The sequence below is a fragment of the Pongo abelii genome, chromosome 20, assembly GCF_028885655.2.
Source record: "Pongo abelii isolate AG06213 chromosome 20, NHGRI_mPonAbe1-v2.0_pri, whole genome shotgun sequence".
Taxonomy (NCBI): Eukaryota; Metazoa; Chordata; class Mammalia; order Primates; family Hominidae; genus Pongo; species Pongo abelii.
In genome coordinates, this window is record NC_072005.2 from 58,800,524 (window position 1) to 58,821,447 (window position 20,924).

Consider the following 20,924-nt stretch of genomic DNA (forward strand, 5'->3'; position numbering starts at 1 on the left):
ATGTATTTATTTATTTTAAGATGGAGTCTCGCTCAGTCAGCAAAGCTGGAGTGCAGTGGTACGATCTCGGCTCTTTGCAACCTCCCCCTCCCAGTTTCAAGCAATTCTTCTGCCTCAGCCTCCCGAGTTGCTGGGACTACAGACATGCACCACCACACCCAGCTAATTTTTGTATTTTTAGTTGAGACAGGGTTTCATCATGTTCGTTTATGTTGGTCTGGAACTCCTGACCTCATGATCTGCCTATCTTGGACTCCCTAAGTGTTGAGATTAAAGGTGCACGCCACCATGTCAGGCCTTATTTTTATGTTGCATTTTTATTTTGTTGTCTAGGCTGGAGTGCAGTGGTGCAATCAAAGCTGCTATAGCCTTGATATCCTGGCCTCAAGTGATCCTCCCCTCTTGGTCTGCCAAATTGCTGGCATTCCAAATGGGAGACAGTCAGCCCAGCTGGACTCTGCACTTTTTTGAGATGCAGTCTCGCTCTGTTGCCCAGGTTGGATTGTAGTGGTGGGATCTCAGCTGACTGCAACCTCTGCTTTCTGGCTTCAAGCAATTCTTTTGCCTCAGCCTCCCAAGTATCTGGGATTACAGGCATTCACTGTCACGCCTGGCTAATTATTTTGTCTTTTTAGTAGAGATGGGGTTTCACCATATTGGTTAGGCTGGTCAAACTATTGACCTTGTGATTTGTCCACCTCAGCCTCCCAAAGTTCTGGGATTACAGGCCTGAGCCACAGCACTTGGCCAAACTCTGCACTTTTAATGACTGCGAATGTAATGGAAAGTGGAGATAGGCATCAGTGGTACAGGATGCTTTATTACATCATTGATTTTATTTTATTTTTAAATTTTTTTTCAGTTGAGTCTCACTCTGTTGCCCAGGCTGGAGTGCAGTGGTGTGATTTTGTTTCACTGTAGCCTCTGACTCCTGGATTACAGTTATTCTTTTGCCTCAGCCTCTCAAGTACCTCGGATTAGAGGTGTGCATCACCACGTGTGTAATGGCATGATGTGATATGTGCGCATGAATACATGGATGCATAAGCCCATGGTTTATATAGAAAACACAACATTTGCAATAAGTTTTATTTTTTATAAAAATTATAATGATTTTAAGTATTTTTCATTGTTGTCAACTATCACGATAATGAGTTAATGGTAAGATGGGGCCCGGCCCGGTGGCTCACACCTGTAATCCCAGCACTTTGGAAGGCTGAGGTGTGTAGATCACGACATCAGGAGTTCAAGACCAGCCTGGCTAAAATGGTGAAACCCCATCGCTGCTAAATATACAAAAATTAGATGGACGTGGTGGCAGGTGCCTCAAATCCCAGCTACTGGGGAGGCTGGGGCAAGAGAATTGCTTGAACCTGGGTGGCACAGGTTGCAGTGAGCTGAGAGATTGTGCCACTGTACTCCAGCCTGTGCAATAGAGTGAGACTCCATCTGGAAAAAAAATAAATAAGAAGTATTGTGAAGGATTATATGCATGCCTGTGTGTATCCATTCAGTGACCTTGTAGGATGATCCATGTTCTCACCCTTGGACCTTTATCACATTCTCTGCACTAGATAATCCTGTGTCAGTTTAGTTTAAAGTTGTATCTGTTACTTAGGTGTTTATATTCAAATGTGAATCCCAGACATCTGGATTCAGGTGCTTGTGTTGACATTTTTAGCTGTTTGATTTGTGGTAATTTTCCTAGTATGTGTGATGCACTTGTCTCCAAGTACAGATCTTGCTTCATGGGATAGTATGTTATTTTATGGCTTAAGACATGGGAAGCACTTAGAACAGTGTATAGCACATGGGAAGCATTCAAAAATGTTAGTCATGGCTATTGCTGTCATCATAACCGTTTTTTTTTTTTTTTTTTGGAGACAGAATATTGCTTTGTCACCCAGGCTGAAGTGCAGTGGCATGATATTGGGTCATTGCAACCTCTGCCTCCTGGTTTCAAGCAATTCTCCAGCCTCAGCCACCCAAGTATCAGGGATTACAGGCACCCACCACCATGCCCAGCTAATTTTTGTGTTTTTAGTAGAGATGGGGTTTCAGCGTGTTCCCAGGCTGGTCTCAAACTCCTGACCTCGTGATCCACCCGCCTCGGCCTCCCAAAGTGCTGGGATTACAGGCATGTGCCACTGTGCCTGACCGATCATGATAGTTTTTAGATCTGGAATTTTCTTTCAAAGCCAATGGACTTTGTCCTCTCTCAAACACCGCTTGTATCTTAGCTCATCTAGAGACTAAATATCATCCGGTATGTTGAACATAATATCTGACATGTCTGTAGAGAAAACCCTGTGTTGGCTTTTTTTTTTTTTTTTTTTAGATGAAATCTTGCTCTGTTGCCAGGCTAAAGTGCAGTGGCACAATCTCGGCTCACTGCAACCTCCACCTCCTGGATTCAAGTGATCCTCCTGCCTCAGCCTCTTGAGTAGCTGGGAGTATAGGCCCGCACCACAACACCCAGCTAATTTTCATATTTTCAGTAGAGACATGGTTTCAGCATGTTGGCCAGGATGGTCTTGATCTCTTGACCACATTATCTGCCTGCCTTGGTCTCCCAAAATGCTGGGATTACAGGCAAGAGCCACTGCCTGGCATTGCTTTTTTTTTTTTAGATGGAGGGTCAGTCTGTTGCCCAGGATGGAGTGCAGTGATGCGATCTTGGCTCACTGCAGCCTCCATCTCCTGGGTTCAAGTGATTCTCCTGCCTCAGTGTCCTGTGTAGCTGGGATTACAGGTGCCTGCCACCATGTCCGTCTAAGTTTTATATTTTTAGTAGAGACAGATTTTCACCACATTGACCAGGCTGGTCTCGAACTCTTGACCTCAAGTAATCTGCCCAACTTGGCCTCCCGAATTGTTGGTATTACAGGTGTGAACCACCATGCCCGGCCCTGTGTTTCCTTTTTATTTATATAGTTTTTATATTGTCCATAAAATCGAGACTTCCATAGTGACTTATGGGATCTTAAACTCTTTCAAGGAAAAGTACAATAAAATGCAACTATACAGAAAAAATATTCAAAAATACCTCGACGTCCTTTTGTCAGAACACAGTCTTTGATCAAATAAATACATATTTTCCCTTTTCTCATTTCCTGTGAAGGTGATAATTCAGTCCTCCATAATGTTTTATTGAAATGTATGTTTCATTTTAGGGACGCTTGACTTTCAGGGATGTGGCTATAGAATTCTCATTGTCAGAGTGGAAATTCCTGAACCCTGCGCAGAGGGCTTTATACAGGGAAGTGATGTTGGAGAACTACAGGAACCTGGAGGCTGTGGGTGAGGAAAATGTCCCTGCAGACATGAAGAGTCTGCTCTTGTCTATCTTGGCTCATCCTGGTTTTGTATTCTCTTTTGTTATTTTGCCCCATCCATACTTTTTTTCTTCTTGTTTTTGTTTTGACATGGAGTTTTGCTCTTGTTGCCCAGGCTGGAGAGCAATGGTATGATCTCGGCTGACGATAACCTCTGCCTTCCAGGTTCAAGTGATTCTCCTGACTGAACCTCCCGAGTAACTGGAATTACAGGCATGCACCACCACGCCCAGCTAATTTTGTATTTTCAGTAGAGACGGGGTTTCTCCATGTTGGTCAGACTCATCTCTAACTCCAGACCTCAGGTGATCCGCCCACCTCGGCCTCTGAAAGTGCTGGGATTACAGGCGTGAGCCACCGTGACCAGCTCATTCTGGTTTTTGAGGAGCATCACAGAAGCGTCTCTCACTGGCACTGTGACAATGTTCATCCCTTAAACTAATGATCATCTTCTCTAAGCAGCAGTCAGTGGTGTTGAAATTCCTCCCAGCAAGGACATCATTTGGGCTCACAGCCTCATGTGTATGAGGCTCTTGACTGAACTCTTGTTCATTTCACATTTTTCACACCAATATGTGTCATTGTTCATTTTTAAGAAGAAAACCTATGTTCAGTTTGTTGTAGGATCAACCCTGTAACAGATACGGTTTTCATCAATCTTATTGAGGGAGCTTGTGAGGTTGAATGAGGTTTCCATAGTTTAGTTCTACTGTCATTTCCTTCAGACACAGTGGCTTTCAACTTGTTAGTTTCTATGTTGTTGTTTTTTTCTCATAGTCTCTCTGGGTTGCCCAGGCTTGAGTGCAGTGGTGTGATCTTGGCTCACTGCAACCTCCACCTTTTGGGTTCAAGTGATTCTCCTGCCTCAGCCTCTTGAGTGGCTGGGATTACAGGCAATGTGTCACCACACCCGGGTAATTTTTGGTGGTTCTATTACAGATGGCGGCTTCGCCATGTTGGCCAGGCTGGTTTTGATAGCCTGGCCTAACATGGTTCAGTTGCCTTGGATTCCCAAAGTGCTGGGATTACAGGCATGAGCCACAGCCCCTGGCCCATCCGAGTTGTTTTTAAGGCTGAATAATATTCTATTCTGTGTGTACCACATTTTCCACACATATTTATCTGTCGATGCACATCTCTACTATTATAAATAATACTGCCAGTCTGGGTGTCGTGGCTCACGCCTGTAATCCCAGCAATTTGGAAGGCTGAGGTGGGTGAATCACCTGAGGTCAGGAGTTCAAGTCCAGCTTGACCAACTTGGTGAAACCACATCTCTATTAGAGGTACAGTTTTTTTTGTTTTGTTTTTGCTTTTATTAAGATGGAGTATTGCTCTGTCACCCAGGCTCAAGTGCAGTGCGGTGGTGCAATCTCACCTCACTGTAACCTCCACATCCCAGGTCAAGCAATCTCCTACCTCACGCTTCTGAGTTGCTGGGATTACACACATGCACCACCATGCCCGGCTACTGTTTTGTATTTTTTTATAGAGGCAGTGTTTCACCATGCTGGCCTGGCTGGTCTTGAACTCCTGACCTCCTGATCCACCTGCTTATCCCCCCAATGTACTGGTATTGCAGACATGAGCCACTGCACTCAGCCTGGCTCTGTTTTCACAAACACATCTCTACCTACTGTGCCAGGGGAACCTTGTTCACCCGCATGGTCTGCTGTACTCTTCATAGAGTTTGCTTGTGTGTGTGTGTGTATGCATTTCTGGAATCTACAGAGGGGATTTTGTTGAGTATATTCTTGAAACTAGAAATCAGAGTCACTTAATTTAAGGATGTAAAACTGCTTTCACCTCAGGCCACCATACTGCTGCTTTTTTGGATCTCTTTCATTTTTGTCCCTTGCCCATATTGTAATTTGAATATTTAACCTTGGGTCAATATTTTAACTTTTGCTCAATTAGTTCCACTTTCGTCCAAGCTCAAGATTTGGTGTATCCTAGTGGAATTATATTCCCACAAACGTGCATGCACAAAGATCCCTCCCACATGCCCATTACTTCCTGCCTCCAACCTTGCCCTCCTTTCCCGGCCTTGCCTCACAGGGTACATTGATCTGGATGCAAATACTGTTGCTTTCCAGCCTATTGATTTGTAATAGTGAACACCCCAATTTCCCCTTGAGCCCTCCCCTCCAACACCACTCTCCCTGAGTAAGGCAAGACCTTATTCATCCACTGGACAAAATTATAGGAGGCTGCCTAAACCAACGTGTGCAGGGCATGATGACTCAGCTCATGATCCATGAGGGATGGCTTTAGCACCACTGTCAGCAGCGCAGCTCAGCCCTTGTGTCCCAGCTCAGTCCTTGTATCCCCCTTGATGTACTTCTTTCTGTTCTCCTTGTATTTTCTGTGTCTGGTCATTTTCTGTACTGCCTGGGCTGACTATTGTGCCTAAGAACATGTCGTGGGATCTTTCAGGCCCAGGATCAAGACTTATCCCTCACTTACCGTACGTGCAAACTGGGGTCATGTCCATGAACACTGTGAGCCTCCTGTCATTATTTCAGAAATAATGTTAATTTGCCTCCAGAGTTGGTTTTTGTTTTGTTTTGTTTGTGTGTGTGTGTTGTTTTTTTTTTTTTTTTTTTTGAGATGGAGTTTTGCTCCTGTTGCCCAGGCTGAAGTTCAATTGCACAATCTCAATTCACCGCAACCTCCACCTCCCAGGTTTAAGCGATTCTCCTTCTTCAGCCTTCCGAGTAGCTGGGATTACAGGCATGCGCCACCATACCTGGCTAATTTTGTATTTTTAGTACAGATGGGGTTTCCCCATGTTGGCTACGCTGGTCTCAAACTCCTGACCTCAAGTGATCTACCTACCTCAGCCTCCCAAAGTGCTGGGATTACAGGCATGAACCACTGTGTCTGGGATATTTTTTCTTTAAATGGAGTTTCTCTCTTGTTGCCCAGGCTGGTGTGCAATGGTGCAATCTCAGCTCACTGCAACCTCGACTTCCTGGGTTCAAGTGATTGTCCTGCCTCAGGCTGCCAAGTAGCTGGGATTATGCCTGGTGCAAGCCTGGCTAATTTTTGTATTTTTAGGAGAGAGGGGGTTTCTCCATATTGGTCAGGCTGGTCTCGAACTCCCAACCTCAGGTGATTCATCCACCTGCTTTTTAAAACAAGTGAATACTATTAGATGGCTTCATATAAGTTTTATAGTACACACTCAACTTCCTTTGTTTAATAAGATTTTTCAGCCTTCAGTGATGTTGATGATGAGATGCCCCTTTTCCTGTCTCACTCATCTCACTGTTCTGTCAGAAATAGCTTAGACTGGCCAGCTGCAGTGGCTTTTGTCTCTAATTCTAACACTTTGAAAGGCTGAGGTGGGTAGATGGCTTGAGGTCAGTAGTTTGAGACCAGTCGGGCAAACATAATGAAACCTTGAATCTACTAAATTAAAAAAAATTGGGCGTGATGACTCATGCCTATAATGCCAAAATTTTGGGAGGGTGAGACGGGTGGATCACCTGAGGTCAGAAGTTCGAGACCAGCCTGGCCAACATGGTGAAACCCCGTCTCTAGTAAAAATACAAAAATTAGCTGGTCGTTTTGGTATGCACCTGTAATCCCAGCTTCTTGTGAGGCTGAGACAGGAGAGTCACTTGAACCTGGGAGGTGGATGGTGCAGTGAACCATGATCACGCCACTGCATTTCAGCCAAGGTGACAGAGTTAGATTCCATTTGCCACCAAAAAAAAAAAAAAAAGTTAGCCAGGCATGGTGGCATGTGTCTGTACTCCCTGCCCAGCTGTTAGTCCATTCTTAGTTCTTAAAATGCTGTATATTTTCTTAACCTCATACATCAGAAGGTAGTGATCTTAACATGTATTTCAGTTCTTATATTGTGTGCTGGTGGTTAAGTAGAAGTTGTGGCTTTTTTCTTAAGAGGGAGTTGTTTAGAATTCTGCAGGCTGCATAAATGTACTTATTTTCTTGCTGGTTTTGTCATGGGTTACAATATTTTATTAATTAATTTTATAATTTGACATATGGCTTTTTGGTATGTGGTATGCAATATAACTGACACACTCCACTTGTTAATGTCACAAAGTGCCACCAGGTGCAGTGGCTCACACCTGTGACTCCAGAAATTTGGGAGGTCAAGGGGGGGTGGATTATTAAGGTCAGGGGTTTGAGACCAGCCTGGCCAACATGGTGAAACCACATCTCTACTAAAAACACAAAAATTAGCCAGGTGTAGTTGCGTGTGCCTGTAATCCCAGGTACTCAGGAGGTTGAGGCAGGAGAATCACTTCAACCCAGGAGGCAGAGGTTGCAGTGAGCTGAGATTACACCATGATGCTCCAAGTTGGAGTGCAAGACTACTTCTCAAAACAATAAAAATGGAAATTTTTTTTTTTTTGAGATGGAGTCTAACTCTGTCGCCCAGGCTGGAGTGCAGTGGCATGATCTCAGATCACTGCAAAGTCCACCTCCTGGGTTCACACCATTCTCGTGCCACAGTCTCCCGAGTAGCTGGGACTGCAGGCACCTGCCACCACGCCTGGCTATTTTTTTGTATTTTTAGTAGAGACAGAGTTTCACCGTGTTATCCAGGATGGTCTCGATCTCCTGACCTTGTGATCCGCCCACCTCGGCCTCCCAAAGTGCTGGGATTACAGGCATGAGCCATCGCACCTGGCCCAAAAAATTTTTCAAAAGTCACTAACTGCCTTTTCTGTGTAGATATATATAATTTTATGACATTTATTTAGAAAAATCTTGTATTAACTTTTTTCTTTTTTTTTTTCTGTTTGAGGCGGAGTCTATTTTGCCACCCTGGCTGGAGTGCAGTGGTGTGATCTTGGCTCACTGCAACCTCTGCCTCCCAGGTTCAAGTGATTCTTGTGCCTCAGCCTGCTAAGTAGCTGTGACTACAGGCACGGACCATCACACCTGGCTAATTTTTGTAATCTTTTCTTATGTTCTCAGTGCTATAATTGTTTGACAATACACAATTTCCATTGCTTTTGGTTATCCTTACATGAGCTTGTTGTGGATTATTTACCAATATAGTATATTGTGTGGGTTTTTTTTTTTTAGCATTTATTTGTACACAGTAAACATGGTTTAAATATGAAGAATATATGTGTTTCTCTTCCTTGATGTGATAGTGATATGTTTTTTGCAAATTGTGATGCACTTTAGGGTCACAGTGGAAAAATACCGCTTACTTTAGGCTTATACATATTTGTGCCCTGTCAGTGTTTTGTGATGATATAGGAAATAGACTTTCATAGAATTGATTTGAAGGACATGTAATCGCCCTTTATTTATTAAAAAGTCTCACTCTTTTTGTGTTCTTAAACTTTGAAGATCATGTTTGGGAAGTTCAAAATAAATATTTTTTTTTATGTCATATTTACACACTTCAGTATGATTTACCATCTGTACTTAATTGGAAACATATTGGTGTTTATATTTTGTAGATATCTCTTCCAAATGCATGATGAAGGAGGTCTTGTCAACAGGGCAAGGCAATTCAGAAGTGTTCTACACAGGGACATTGCAAAGACATGAAAGTCATCGCATCGGAGATTTTTGCTTCCAGGAAATTGAGAAAGATATTAATGACATTGAGTTTCAGTGTCAAGAAGATGAAAGAAATGGCCATGAAGTACCCATGACAAAAATAAAAAAGTTGACTGGTAGTACAGACCGATATGATCACAGGCATGCTGGAAACAAGCCTATTAATGATCAGCTTGAATCAAGCTTTTATTCACATCTGCCTGAACTCCACATATTTCAGATCAAAGGTAAAATTGGTAATCAACTTGAGAAGTCTACCAATGATGGTCCCTCAGTTTCAACATCCCAAAGAATTTCTTGTAGGCCCCAAATCCATATTTCTAATAACTATGGGAATAGTCCCCCAAATTCTTCATTACTCCCACAAAAACAGGAAGTACACATGAGAGAAAAGTCTTTCCCATGTGATGAGAGTGGCAAAGCCTTTAATTGTAGCTCACTTTTAAGGAAACACCAGATAATCCATTTAGGAGACAAACAATATAAATGTGATGTATGTGGCAAGCTCTTTAATCACAAGCAATACCTTTCATGCCATCGTAGATGTCACACTGGTGAGAAACCTTACAAGTGTAATGAGTGTGGCAAGTCCTTCAGTTACAGGTCATCCCTTACATGCCATCATAGACTTCATACTGGAGTAAAACCTTACAAGTGTAATGAGTGTGGCAAGATCTTTCGTCAAAATTCAGCCCTTGTAATTCATAAAGCAATTCATACTGGAGAGAAACCTTACAAGTGTAATGAATGTGGCAAGGCTTTTAATCAACAATCACACCTTTCACGTCATCAAAGACTTCATACTGGAGTGAAACCTTACAAATGTAAGATTTGTGACAAGGCTTTCGTGTGTCATTCCTATCTGGCAAACCATACTAGAATTCACAGTGGAGAGAAAACTTACAAGTGTAATGAGTGTGGTAAGGCTTTTAATCATCAATCAAGCCTTGCACGTCATCATATACTTCATACTGGGGAGAAACCTTACAAATGTGAAGAATGTGACAAAGTTTTCAATCAGAAATCAACCCTTGAGAGACATAAGAGAATTCATACTGGAGAGAAACCATACAAATGTAAGGTTTGTGATACAGCTTTCATGTGTAATTCACAGCTGGCACGACATAGAAGAATTCACACTGGAGAGAAAACTTACAAGTGTAATGAGTGTCACAAGACCTTCAGTCGCAGGTCATCCCTTCTATGCCATCGTAGACTTCATAGTGGTGAGAAACCTTACAAGTGTAATGAGTGTGGCAATACCTTCCGTCACCGGGCATCCCTTGTATACCATCGTAGACTTCATACTCTAGAGAAATCTTACAAATGTACGGTTTGTGACAAGGCTTTCATGCGTAATTCAGTCCTGGCCGTACATACTAGAATTCATACTGCAAGGAAACCTTACAAGTGTAATGAATGTGGGAAAGCTTTTAATCAACAATCACATCTTTCACGTCATCATAGACTTCATACTGGAGAGAAACCTTACAAATGTGAAGCATGTGACAAAGTTTTCAGTCAGAAATCAGCTCTTGAGTCACATAAGAGAATTCATACTGGAGAGAAACCATACAAGTGTCAGGTTTGTGACATAGCTTTCACATGGAATTCACAGCTGGCTCGACATACAAGAATTCACACTGGAGAAAAAACTTACAAGTGTAATGAGTGTGGGAAGACCTTCAGTTACAAGTCATCCCTTGTATGGCATCGTAGACTTCATGGTGGAGAGAAATCTTACAAATGTAAGGTTTGTGACAAGGCTTTCGTGTGTCATTCCTATGTGGCAAAACATACTAGAATTCATAGTGGAACGAAACCTTACAAGTGTAATGAGTGCAGCAAGACCTTCAGTAACAGGTCTTCCCTTGTATGCCACCGTAGAGTTCATAGTGGAGAGAAACCTTACAAGTGTAATGAGTGCAGCAAGACTTTCAGTCAGAAGGCATCCCTTCTATGCCATCGTAGACTTCATAGTGGTGAGAAACCTTACAAGTGTAATGAGTGTGGCAATACCTTCCGTCACTGGTCATCCCTTGTATACCATCGTAGACTTCATACTGGGGAGAAATCTTACAAATGTACGGTTTGTGACAAGGCTTTCGTGCGTAATTCATACCTGGCAAGACATACTAGAATTCACACTGCAGAGAAACCTTACAAGTGTAATGAATGTGGGAAGGCTTTTAATGAACAATCACACCTGTCACGTCATCATAGAATTCATACTGGAGAGAAACCTTACAAATGTGAAGCATGTGATAAAGTTTTCAGTCGCAAATCACACCTTAAAAGACATAGGAGAATTCATACTGGAGAGAAACCTTACAAGTGTAATGAGTGTGGCAAAGCCTTTAGTGACCGGTCAACACTTATTCACCATCAGGCCATTCATGGTGTAGGGAAATTTGATTAAAATAATGATTGTCACAAAGTCTTCAGTAACGCTACAACCATTGCAAATCATTGGAGAATCCATAATGAAGAGAGATCTTCCGAGTGCAATAAATGTGGCAAGTTTTTCAGACATCGTTCATACATTACAGTTCATCGGAAACTTCATACTGGAGAGAAACCTTACAAATGTCATGACTGTGGCAAGGTCTTCAGTCAAGCTTCATCCTATGCAAAACATAGAATTCATACAGGAGAGAAACTCATAAGTGTGATGATTGTGGCAAAGACTTTACTTCACGTTCACACCTCATTACATATCAGAGAATCCCTACTGGAGAGAAATCTTACAAATGTCATAAGTGTGGCAAGGTCTTCAGTCTGAGGTCACTCCTTGCAGAACATCAGAAAATTCATTTTTGAGATAACTGTTCCCAGTGCAGTGAGTATAGCAAACCATCAAGCATTAATTGACATTAGAGTCAATCCAGCATTGACTTGAGTTTGTGTTGACTTAATATTAAGTTCAAGCCTTAATTGACATTCAAGTGTTTATGTTAAGAGGGTGGGGCCAGGTGTGGTGGCTCAGGCCTGTAATCCCAGCACATTGGGAGGCCAAGGCACATAGGTCACTTGAGGTCAGAAGTTTGAAACCAGCATGGCCAACAGATGTTGGCCACTTTTGCCATCCTGTTTTTTGTTTCTTATTTTCGTATTTATTTATTTATTTTGAGATGGAGTGTCACTCTTGTTGCCCAGCCTAGAGTCCAATGGTGTGATCTCAGCTCACCACAACCTCCGCCTCCCAGATTCAAGCAATTCTTCTGCCTCAGCCTCCCTAGTTGCTTGGATTACAGGCGTGTGCCACCACGCCCGGCTAATTTTTTGTATTTTTAGTAGAGACAGGGTTTCTCCATATTAGTCAGGCTGGTCTCGAATTCCTGACCTCAGGTGATGTTCCCACCTTGGCATCCCGAAATCCTGGGATTACAGGCATGAGGCACCGCACCCGGCCTTTTTTCTTATTTTCTATTTTTTTATTTTTTTGAGAGGCAGGAGAATGGCGGGTGAACCCATGAGGTGGAGCTTGCAGTAAGCCCAGATAGCGCCATTGCACTCCAGCCTGGGAGACAGAGTGAGACTCCGTCTCTAAAAAAAATAATAATAAATAAAAAAATGTAGTTTAACCAGTTAGTCTGTTTTTCAGTTTCCTTTCCTTATGTCATTTGTTAAAATCTTGAGCTGGGAGTTATTTATTGCGTTTTTCCCTCAAGGCCCTCTGGACCATTCTGGAAATATGTTGAAACATGGCCTGGAGTGGCATAGGGCGCTCCTCCAAAAGCACCCATGTATTCTTTTCCTTTGTTTTTTTTTTTAAATGGAGTCTCACTCTGTCACCTTGGATGGAATGCAGTGGTGTGATCTCAGCTCACTGCAACCTCTGCCTCCCGGGATCAAGTGATTCTCCTGCCTCGGTCTCCTGAGTAGCTGAAATTACAGGCACCTACCAGCATGCCTAGCTAATTTTTGTATTTTTAATAGAGACGGGGTTTCACCATGTTTGTCAGGCTGGTCTCAAACTCCTGACCTCGTGATCTGCCGGACCCGGCCTCCCAAGGTGCTGGGATTACAGGCATGAGCCACCGTGCCCTGCCTCTTTTTTTTTTTTTTTTTTTTTGAGATGGAGTTTCGCTCTTGTTCAGGCAGGACTGCAATGGTGCGATCTGGTGTCACTGCAACATCTACCTCCCAGTTTCAAGGGATTCTCCTGCCTCAGCATACCGAGTAGTTGGGATTACAGATGCCCTCCACCACTCCCAGCTAATTTTTTGCATTGTTAGTAGAGACAGGATTTTACCATGTGGGCCAGGCTGGTCTCGAACTCCTGACTTAAGGTGATCTGCCCACCTCGATCTCCCAAAGTGCTAGGATTACAGGCGTGAGCCATCGTGCCTGACGACTCATGTATTCTTGATTGAAATAATTTGCTTATGTCTCAGTTCTACGGTTGACCTTCTTTCACTGTTTTCAAGGTCAATAGCTGTGTGTTTACACTTCTGCATTTTATAAATGTTCCTGTGATTTTCTTGTAAGGAAGAATTAACTGTCAGGAATCAGTGTCATCAGAACCTTGCAAAAGAAGTTTCCTCTGCATAGGTATGCATAAGATGCTTCTCGAATTTTCAAGGATGTGGGTGATATAGACCAACCTTTCCCATTAGCCCATCCAGGCCCCCATGTAAGATGTAAGACACCTTCTCACTCATCTCAGACCATCTCAGTGTAACTTGGTGAAAATGTGAGCCTCCCTGCAACTTGGCAATGAGGGACTTGACCAGAAAAGCTCAACCTGAGTGACTCTGACCCCTGAAATGATTGGTAAAATGGAGTGCGTGTCTGGGTGTGGCTTTTTCGTTTTCTATTTTTTTTTTTTTTTTTTTTGAGGAGAGGAGTGCCCAGCTGTGATTAGAATTTTCTTTTTTTTTTTTTGAGACGGAGTCTCGCTCTGTCACCCAGGCTGGAGTGCAGTGGCACAATCTCGGCTCACTGCAAGCTCCGCCTTCTGGGTTCACGCCATTCTCCTGCCTCAGCCTCCTGAGTAGCTGGGACTACAGGCACCCACCACCGCACCTGGCTAATTTTTTGTATTTTTAGTAGAGACCGGGTTTCACCGTGTTAGCCAGGATGGTCTCCATCTCCTGACCTTGTGATCCGCCCACCTTGGCCTACCAAAATGCTGGGATTACAGGCGTGAGCCACCGCGCCCGGCTTGTAATTAGAATTTTCAATGGGATGCAGTGCCCTCAAAATGAAAAACAAAAGGAGAAGGATGGAAGAAACAGAGCTGTAGGCTCAGACACAGAGACCATCTTCAGGGCCTTTCTCTGTATGAGGACATCACAGCGAAATCTAAAGCAAGTCATGTCAGTTCCTGGCAGGGAACCCTCTACCAGCTTCCCATGTTCCCCAGGACAAAAGCCCAACTTCTCACCGTGGTTCCACAGCCCTGTGTCCAGGGCCCCTGCCAGTGTCCAGCCTCCTCCTGGGAGCTTGCCCTCATCCCATGAATCCCTCTGCCCCAGTCATATTTGCTTTTCTCTTTTCCCAAACATGAAAACCCTTCCTGTCTCAGGTCATCATCCCTGCTCTTACTCTATGTACACTGTCTCTTTCTCCTTCAGGTCTAGGCTCAGAGCTCTCTCCCATGCCCTCCCACCCCGGGTCTCAGCCTCCGGAGTAGCTGGGACTACAGACGCCTGCTACCACACCCGGCTATTTTTTTTGTATTTTTAGTAGAGATGGGGTTTCGCCATGTTATCCAGAATGGTCTCAATCTCCTGACCTCGTGATCTGCCCACCTCGGCTTCCCCAAGTGCTGGGATTACAAGCATGAGCCACCATGCCTGGCATCTGAATTTTTTTTTAAATTTTTTTGAGACAGAGTCTTACTCTGTCGCCCAGGCTGGAGTGCAGTGGTGCGATCTTGGCTCACTGCAACTTCCACCTCCCAGGTTCAAGCAATTCTTGTGCCTCAGCCTCCTGAGTAGCTGGGATTATAGGCGTGTGCCATGACGGCCAGCTAATTTTTGTATTTTTAGTAGAGATAGTGTTTCACCATATTGGCCAGGCTCATCTTGAACTCCTGACCTCGTGATCTGCCCGCCTCAGCTTCCCAAAGTGCTGGGATTAGAGGCATGAGCCACCATGCCCGGCAGCATCTGAACTTTTAATGACTTGGAATTGTGGGGAAAAGAGAGAGATCAGACTGTTACTGTGTCTACATAGAAAGAAGTGACATAAGAGACTCCATTTTGTTCTGTACTAAGAAAAATTCTTCTGCCTTGAGATGCTGTAAATCTGTAACCCTAGGCTCAACCTTGTGCTTGCAGAAACATTTGCTGTGTCAACTCAAGGTTAAATGGATTAAGGGCGGTTCAGGATTTGCTTTGTTAAACAAATGCTAGAAGACAGCATGCTCGTTAAAAGTCATCACCACTCCTTACTCTCCAGTACCCAGGGACACAAAACACTGGGAAAGGCCTCAGGAACTTCTGCCTAGGAAAACCAGATATTGTCCAAGGTTTCTCCCATGTGATAGCCTGAGATATGGCCTGGGAAGGGAAAGACCTGACCATCCACCAGCCCAACCCGTAAAGGGTCTGTGCTGAGGAGGATTAGTAAAAGAGGAAGACGTCTTTGCAGTTGAGATAAGAGGAAGGCATCTGTCTCCTGCTTGTCCTGGGGCAATGGAATGTCTTTGCATAAAGCCCGATTGTATGTTCCATCTACTGAGATAGGAGAAAACCGCCTTAGGGCTGGAGGTGAGACATGCTGGAGGCAATACTGCTCTTTAAGCCGTTGAGATGTTTATGTATATGCACATCAAAAGCACAGCATGGTTTTCTTTACCTTGTTCATGATGCAGAGACATTTGTTCACATTTCCCTGCTGACCCTCTCCCCACTATTACCTTATTGTCCTGCCACATCCCCCTCTCCGAGTTGGTAGAGATAATGATCAATAAATACTGAGGGAACTCAGAGGCCGGTGCAGGGGCAGGTCCTCCGTATGCTGAGCGCTGGTCCCCTGGGCCCACTTTTCTTTCTCTATACTTTGTCTCTGTGTCTCTTTCTTTTCTCAAGTCTCTCTTTCCACCTGATGAGAAATGCCCATAGGTATGGAGAGGCAGGCCACCCCTTCAGGAATGGAATGGAAAGTGGAGATACATGTCAGTGGTACAGGATGCTTTATCACATCATTGATTTTATTATTTTTTTTTTGAGTTGAGTCTCCCTCTATCACCCAGGCTGGAGTGCAGTGGTGAGATTGTGGCTCACTGTAGCTTCCACCTTCTGGATTACAGTGATTCTGTTGCCTGAGCCTCTCGAGTAGCTGGGATTAGAGGTGCGCGCCACCACTCGTGTAACGGCATGATGTGATGTGTGTGCATGGAGACATGGATGGATAAGCCCATGGTTTATGTAGAAAACACATGATTTGCAATAAGTTATATTTTTTATAATTGTTAGGATTGTAAGTATTTTTCATTTTTGTTCACTATCACAATAATGAGTTATTAGTAAGGATTGGCCAGGCGAGGTGGCTCACGCCTGTAATCCCAGCACTTTGGGAGCCCAGGTGAGTGAATCACAAGGTCAGGAGTTCAAGACCAGCCTGGGAAAAATGGTGAAATGCCCTCTCAACTAAAAATTAGCCAGGCCTGCTGTCAGGTGACTGTAATGCCAGCTACTCAGGAGGCTGAGGCAAGAGAATTGCTTGAACCTGGGTGGAAGAAGTTGCAGTGAGCCAAGATCGTGCCACTGTACTCCAGCCTGGGTAATAGAGTGACATTCCTTCCCCCCAAAAATTAAAAACTTCATAATTATTAATATTATTATTATTACAGGCATGAGCCACTGTGCTTGGCCTGTTTTCACAGACACATCTCTTCCTACTCAGCCAAGGGATCCTTCTTCACATCCATGGTCTCTACTTTGCTGTACTCCTCATAGACTTTACTCATTTTTTTTGTGTGTATGAAATTCTGGAATCTACACAACGCATATTTTTGAGTATATGCTTGAAACTAGAAATCAGAGGCCATTTTACTTAAGAGATGTAAAACTGCTTTCACCTCAGGCCACCATACTGCTGCTTTTTTGGATCTTGTTCATTCTTGTCCCTTGCCCATATTGTAATTTGCATCGTTAATCGTGGGTCAATATTTTACCATTTGCTCACTTAGTTCCACTTTCGTCCAAGCTCAAGATTTGGTGTATCCTAGTGGAATTTTATTCCCACAGACGTGCATGCACAAAGTTCCCTCCCACATGCCCATTACTTCCTGCCTCCACCCTTGCCCTCCTTTCCCGGCCTTGCCTCACAGGGTACATTGATCTGGATGCAAATACTGTTGCTTTCCAGCCTATTGATTTGTAATAGTGAACACCCCAATTTCACTGTGAGCCCTCCCCTCCAACACCACTCTCCCTGAGTAAGGCAAGACCTTATTCATCCACTGGACAAAATTATAGGAGGCTGCCTAAATCAACATGTGCAGGGCATGATGACTCAGCTCATGATCCATGAGGGATGGCTTTAGCACCACTGTCAGCAGCGCAGCTCAGCCCTTGTGTCCCAGCTCAGCCCTTTTATCTCCCTTAATGTACTTCTATCTGTTCTTTTTTTTTTCTCTTTATATATATATACTTTTTTTTATTATACTTTAAGTTCTAGGGTACATGTGCACAATGTGCAGGTTTGTTACATATGTATACATGTTCCATGCTGATGTGCTGCACCCATTAACTCATCATACTTATTTCTCTTCTTGTATTTTCTGTGACTGGTCATTTTCTGTATTTTCTTGGCAGACTATTGTGCTTAAAAACATGGGATCCTTCAGGCCCATGATTAAGTTTGTTCCTCACTTACCGTATGTGCAAATTGGGGTCATGTGCATGAACACCCTGGCCTGCTGTACTTATTTGAGAAATAATGTTAATTTGCCTCTAGATTTTTTTTTTTTTTTTTTGAGACGGAGTTCCGTTCTTGTTGCCCAGGCTGGAGTGCAATGGGGCAATCTCGGTCACCGCAACCTCTGCCTCCCAGTTTCAAGTGATTCTCCTGCCTGAGACTCCCAAGTAGCTGGGATTACAAACATGTGCCACCATGCCCAGCTAATTTTGTATTTGTTTTAGAGATGGTGTTTTTCCATGTTAGACTGCTCTCAAGCTCCCGACCTCAGGTGATCCACACACCTCGGTCTCCCAAAGTGCTGGAATTACAGGCGTGAGCCCCGGCACCTGGCTGCCTCCAGGGTTTTAAAACAAATTAATGCTATTAGATGGCTTCACATATTGCAGGTTTTGTGCTACAGGCTCTAAACTTCCTTTGTGTAATAAGATTTGTCAGCCTTCCGTGATGTTGATGATGACATGCTCCTTTTCCTGTCTCCCTCATTTCACTGTCCTGTTAGAAATAGCTTAGACTGGCCAGCCACGGTGGTTAACACCTCTGTTGCCAGCACTTTGGGAGGCCAAGGTGGGTAGATCACTTGAGGTCCAGAGTTTGAGACCAGTCAGGTAATCCCAGCACTTTGGGAGGCCGAGACTGGTGGATCACCTGAGGTCAGGAGTTTGAGAGCAGCCTGGCCAACATGGTGCAACCCCTTCTCTACTAAAAATACAAAAATTACCTGGGTGGGGTGTCACATGCCTAAAATCCCAGCTGCATGGGAGACTGAGGCAGTAGAATCACTTTATCCCTGGAGGTGGAGGTTGCAGTGAGCCAAGATCATGCCATTACACTCTAGCCTGGGCAAGAAGAGCAAAACTCCATCTCAAAAATAAAGAAAGAAAAAATAAAAATAAAAGCACCAGTCTTATTCACGTATAGTCAACACCCATGACCAAATTCTCTCAAAGACCCCATCTACAGGAACATCCAATTGGAGAATAAGAACTCTGAACATGGCTTTTGGCCAATATGAACACTCAGACCAGGGAGCCTGCATCATATTTTTTATGTTTCTATTGTGCAATTTGTTTTATAAAATGTTTTCTCTGATCCCAGTTTATAAATTTTCCCAGTATACAGTCTGTGTTTTACATTTCATGCATAGTGAACTACATAACTAAGGCCAATGCATGTACATAGAATTGCTGTATTGCCTGGCTGTTGTATAACTGTAGTTGTGATATCATAATTGAGCCCTCTGACACTGTTAGTCGATTCTTTTTTTTTTTTTGGAGACGAAGTCTTGCCCTGTTCCCCAGGCTGGAGTGCAGTGGCATGATCTCAGCTCACTGCAACCTACACCTCCTCGGTTCAAATGACTCTTCTGCCTCACCCTCCAGAGTAGCTGGGATTACAGGTGCCTTCCACCATGCCCAGCTAATTTTTTTGTATTTTTAGTAGAGACGGGGTTTCACCATGTTGGCCAGGCTGGTCTCGAACTCCTGACCCCGTGATCTGCCCGCCTCTGCCTCCCAAAGTGCTGGGATTACAGGCATGAGCCACCGCACCCTGTGGTTAGTCAATTCTTACTTCTTATAGTGCTGTGTATTTACTTGAACTCATACATCAGAAGGTAGTGATCTTAAGTGTATTTCAGTTCTTATAGTGTGTGCTGGTGGTAAGTAGAAGTTGTGGCTTTTTTCTTAAGAGGGAATTGTTTAGAGGTCTGCTGGCTGTATAAATGTACTTATTATTTCCTTGCTAGTCTTATCATGGGTTACAATATTTTATTAAATAATTTTTACGATTTTACATAGGGCTTTTCAGTAAGTGGTATGCTGGGAAACATGGTGAGACCCGCTTTTCTGCAAAAAATACAAAAATTAGCTGGGAATGATGGCACATGCCTGCAGTCTCAACTACTGTGGAGTCTGCAGTGGGAGGATGGCTTGAGCCTGGGAGGTCAAGACTGTAGTGAGCTGTAATCATGCTACTGCACTCCAGCATGGTTGACAGAGCAAGATGCTGTCCAAAAAAGAATACTTATTGTAAAGTTTGGGTACAGGAATAATGAAGTCATTGATGCTTTACAAACAGGCTATGGAGTTGATGCCCAAAAGAAATAAACAGTTTGTAAATGAATAACTCATTTTGAGCTGTGGCAAGACAATGTTGAAAGTGATGCATGGAGCGGCAGGCAGACCATCCACATCAGTTTTACAGAAAGAAAGTTAATCTTGTTCGTGCTTCAGTGAAAAGAACTAACAGCAAACAGGAGAAACAGTAGTCAGGAATTCGATAATAGCCTGGTTAACATGATGAAACCCGGTCTCTACTAAAAATACAAAGATTAGCTGGGCACGGTGATGGGCACCTGTAATCCCAGCTACTCGAGAGGCTGAGGCAGAAGAATCGCTTGAAACCAGGAGGCGGAAGTTTCAATGAGCCGGGATCCCGCCATTGCACTCCAGCCTGGGCAACAAGAGCAAACCTCTGTCTCAAACAAACAAACAAACAAACAAAAATGTCTAGCCCCCTCTCCTTCTTTCTCTGCCATCGTGGTGTGTGCTTGACTCCACTTCTTGTCATGTCTTCTCACAAGACTTTCAGGATTAAGCGATTTCTGGCCAACAACCGAAAGCAAAATCATCCGATTTCCCAGTGGATTCGAATGAAAACTGGCAATAAAATGAGGTACGACTTTAAAAGGAGACACTGGAGAAGAACCAAGCTGGGTCTATAAGGAATTGCACATGAGATGGTACACATATTTATGCTGTGTGAGCGTCATAATCACGTTACTCAAGCTGAAAATGTCACTACCATCTGGAGACTTGGACATGTTTTATTGGGAATATATTTTTTTCTCTCTGAATCTGTTATGAACGCGTTGGTTGGGTGGGTTCAGTAATAAACATGTGAGACCTTTCATTTCAAAAAAAAATTTCAAATGACGTAATAGATTACCTAAATTTCTGTTTTGCTTTGTTTTGTTTTTTGAGATGGAGACTCCACTGGGTTCAGTGGATCGCACCTGTGGTCCTGGCACTTTGGGAGGCTGAGGTGGGAGGATTGCCTGAGGCCAGGAGTTTCCTGGGAATCTTCTCATCTCCCCTAACCCAGTTCATGAAAGATCCTTGGGCTTTACTGTTAGGGAAAAAATCTATATAAAACAAT

General features: G+C 43.6%; 1 protein-coding gene across 4 annotated transcripts in view; it reads left to right on the plus strand.

Moving 5' to 3' along the window:
- The window catches only part of ZNF808 (zinc finger protein 808), a 60,814-nt gene extending 40,091 nt beyond the window's left edge, over positions 1–20,723 (plus strand). For 3 of the 4 annotated variants that reach the window (XM_054541123.2, XM_054541120.2, XM_054541119.2), the window contains exon 2: positions 8,789–20,723. In XM_054541123.2, the coding sequence (XP_054397098.2) occupies positions 8,806–11,310 (2,505 nt within the window). In that variant the 5' untranslated portion in view covers positions 8,789–8,805 and the 3' untranslated portion in view covers positions 11,311–20,723. Of the gene's footprint in view, positions 1–3,173; positions 3,301–8,788 lie in introns of all 4 variants that reach the window. The other variant, XM_024238045.3, reaches the window with a different exon arrangement.
- Positions 20,724–20,924: the final 201 nt, after the last annotated feature.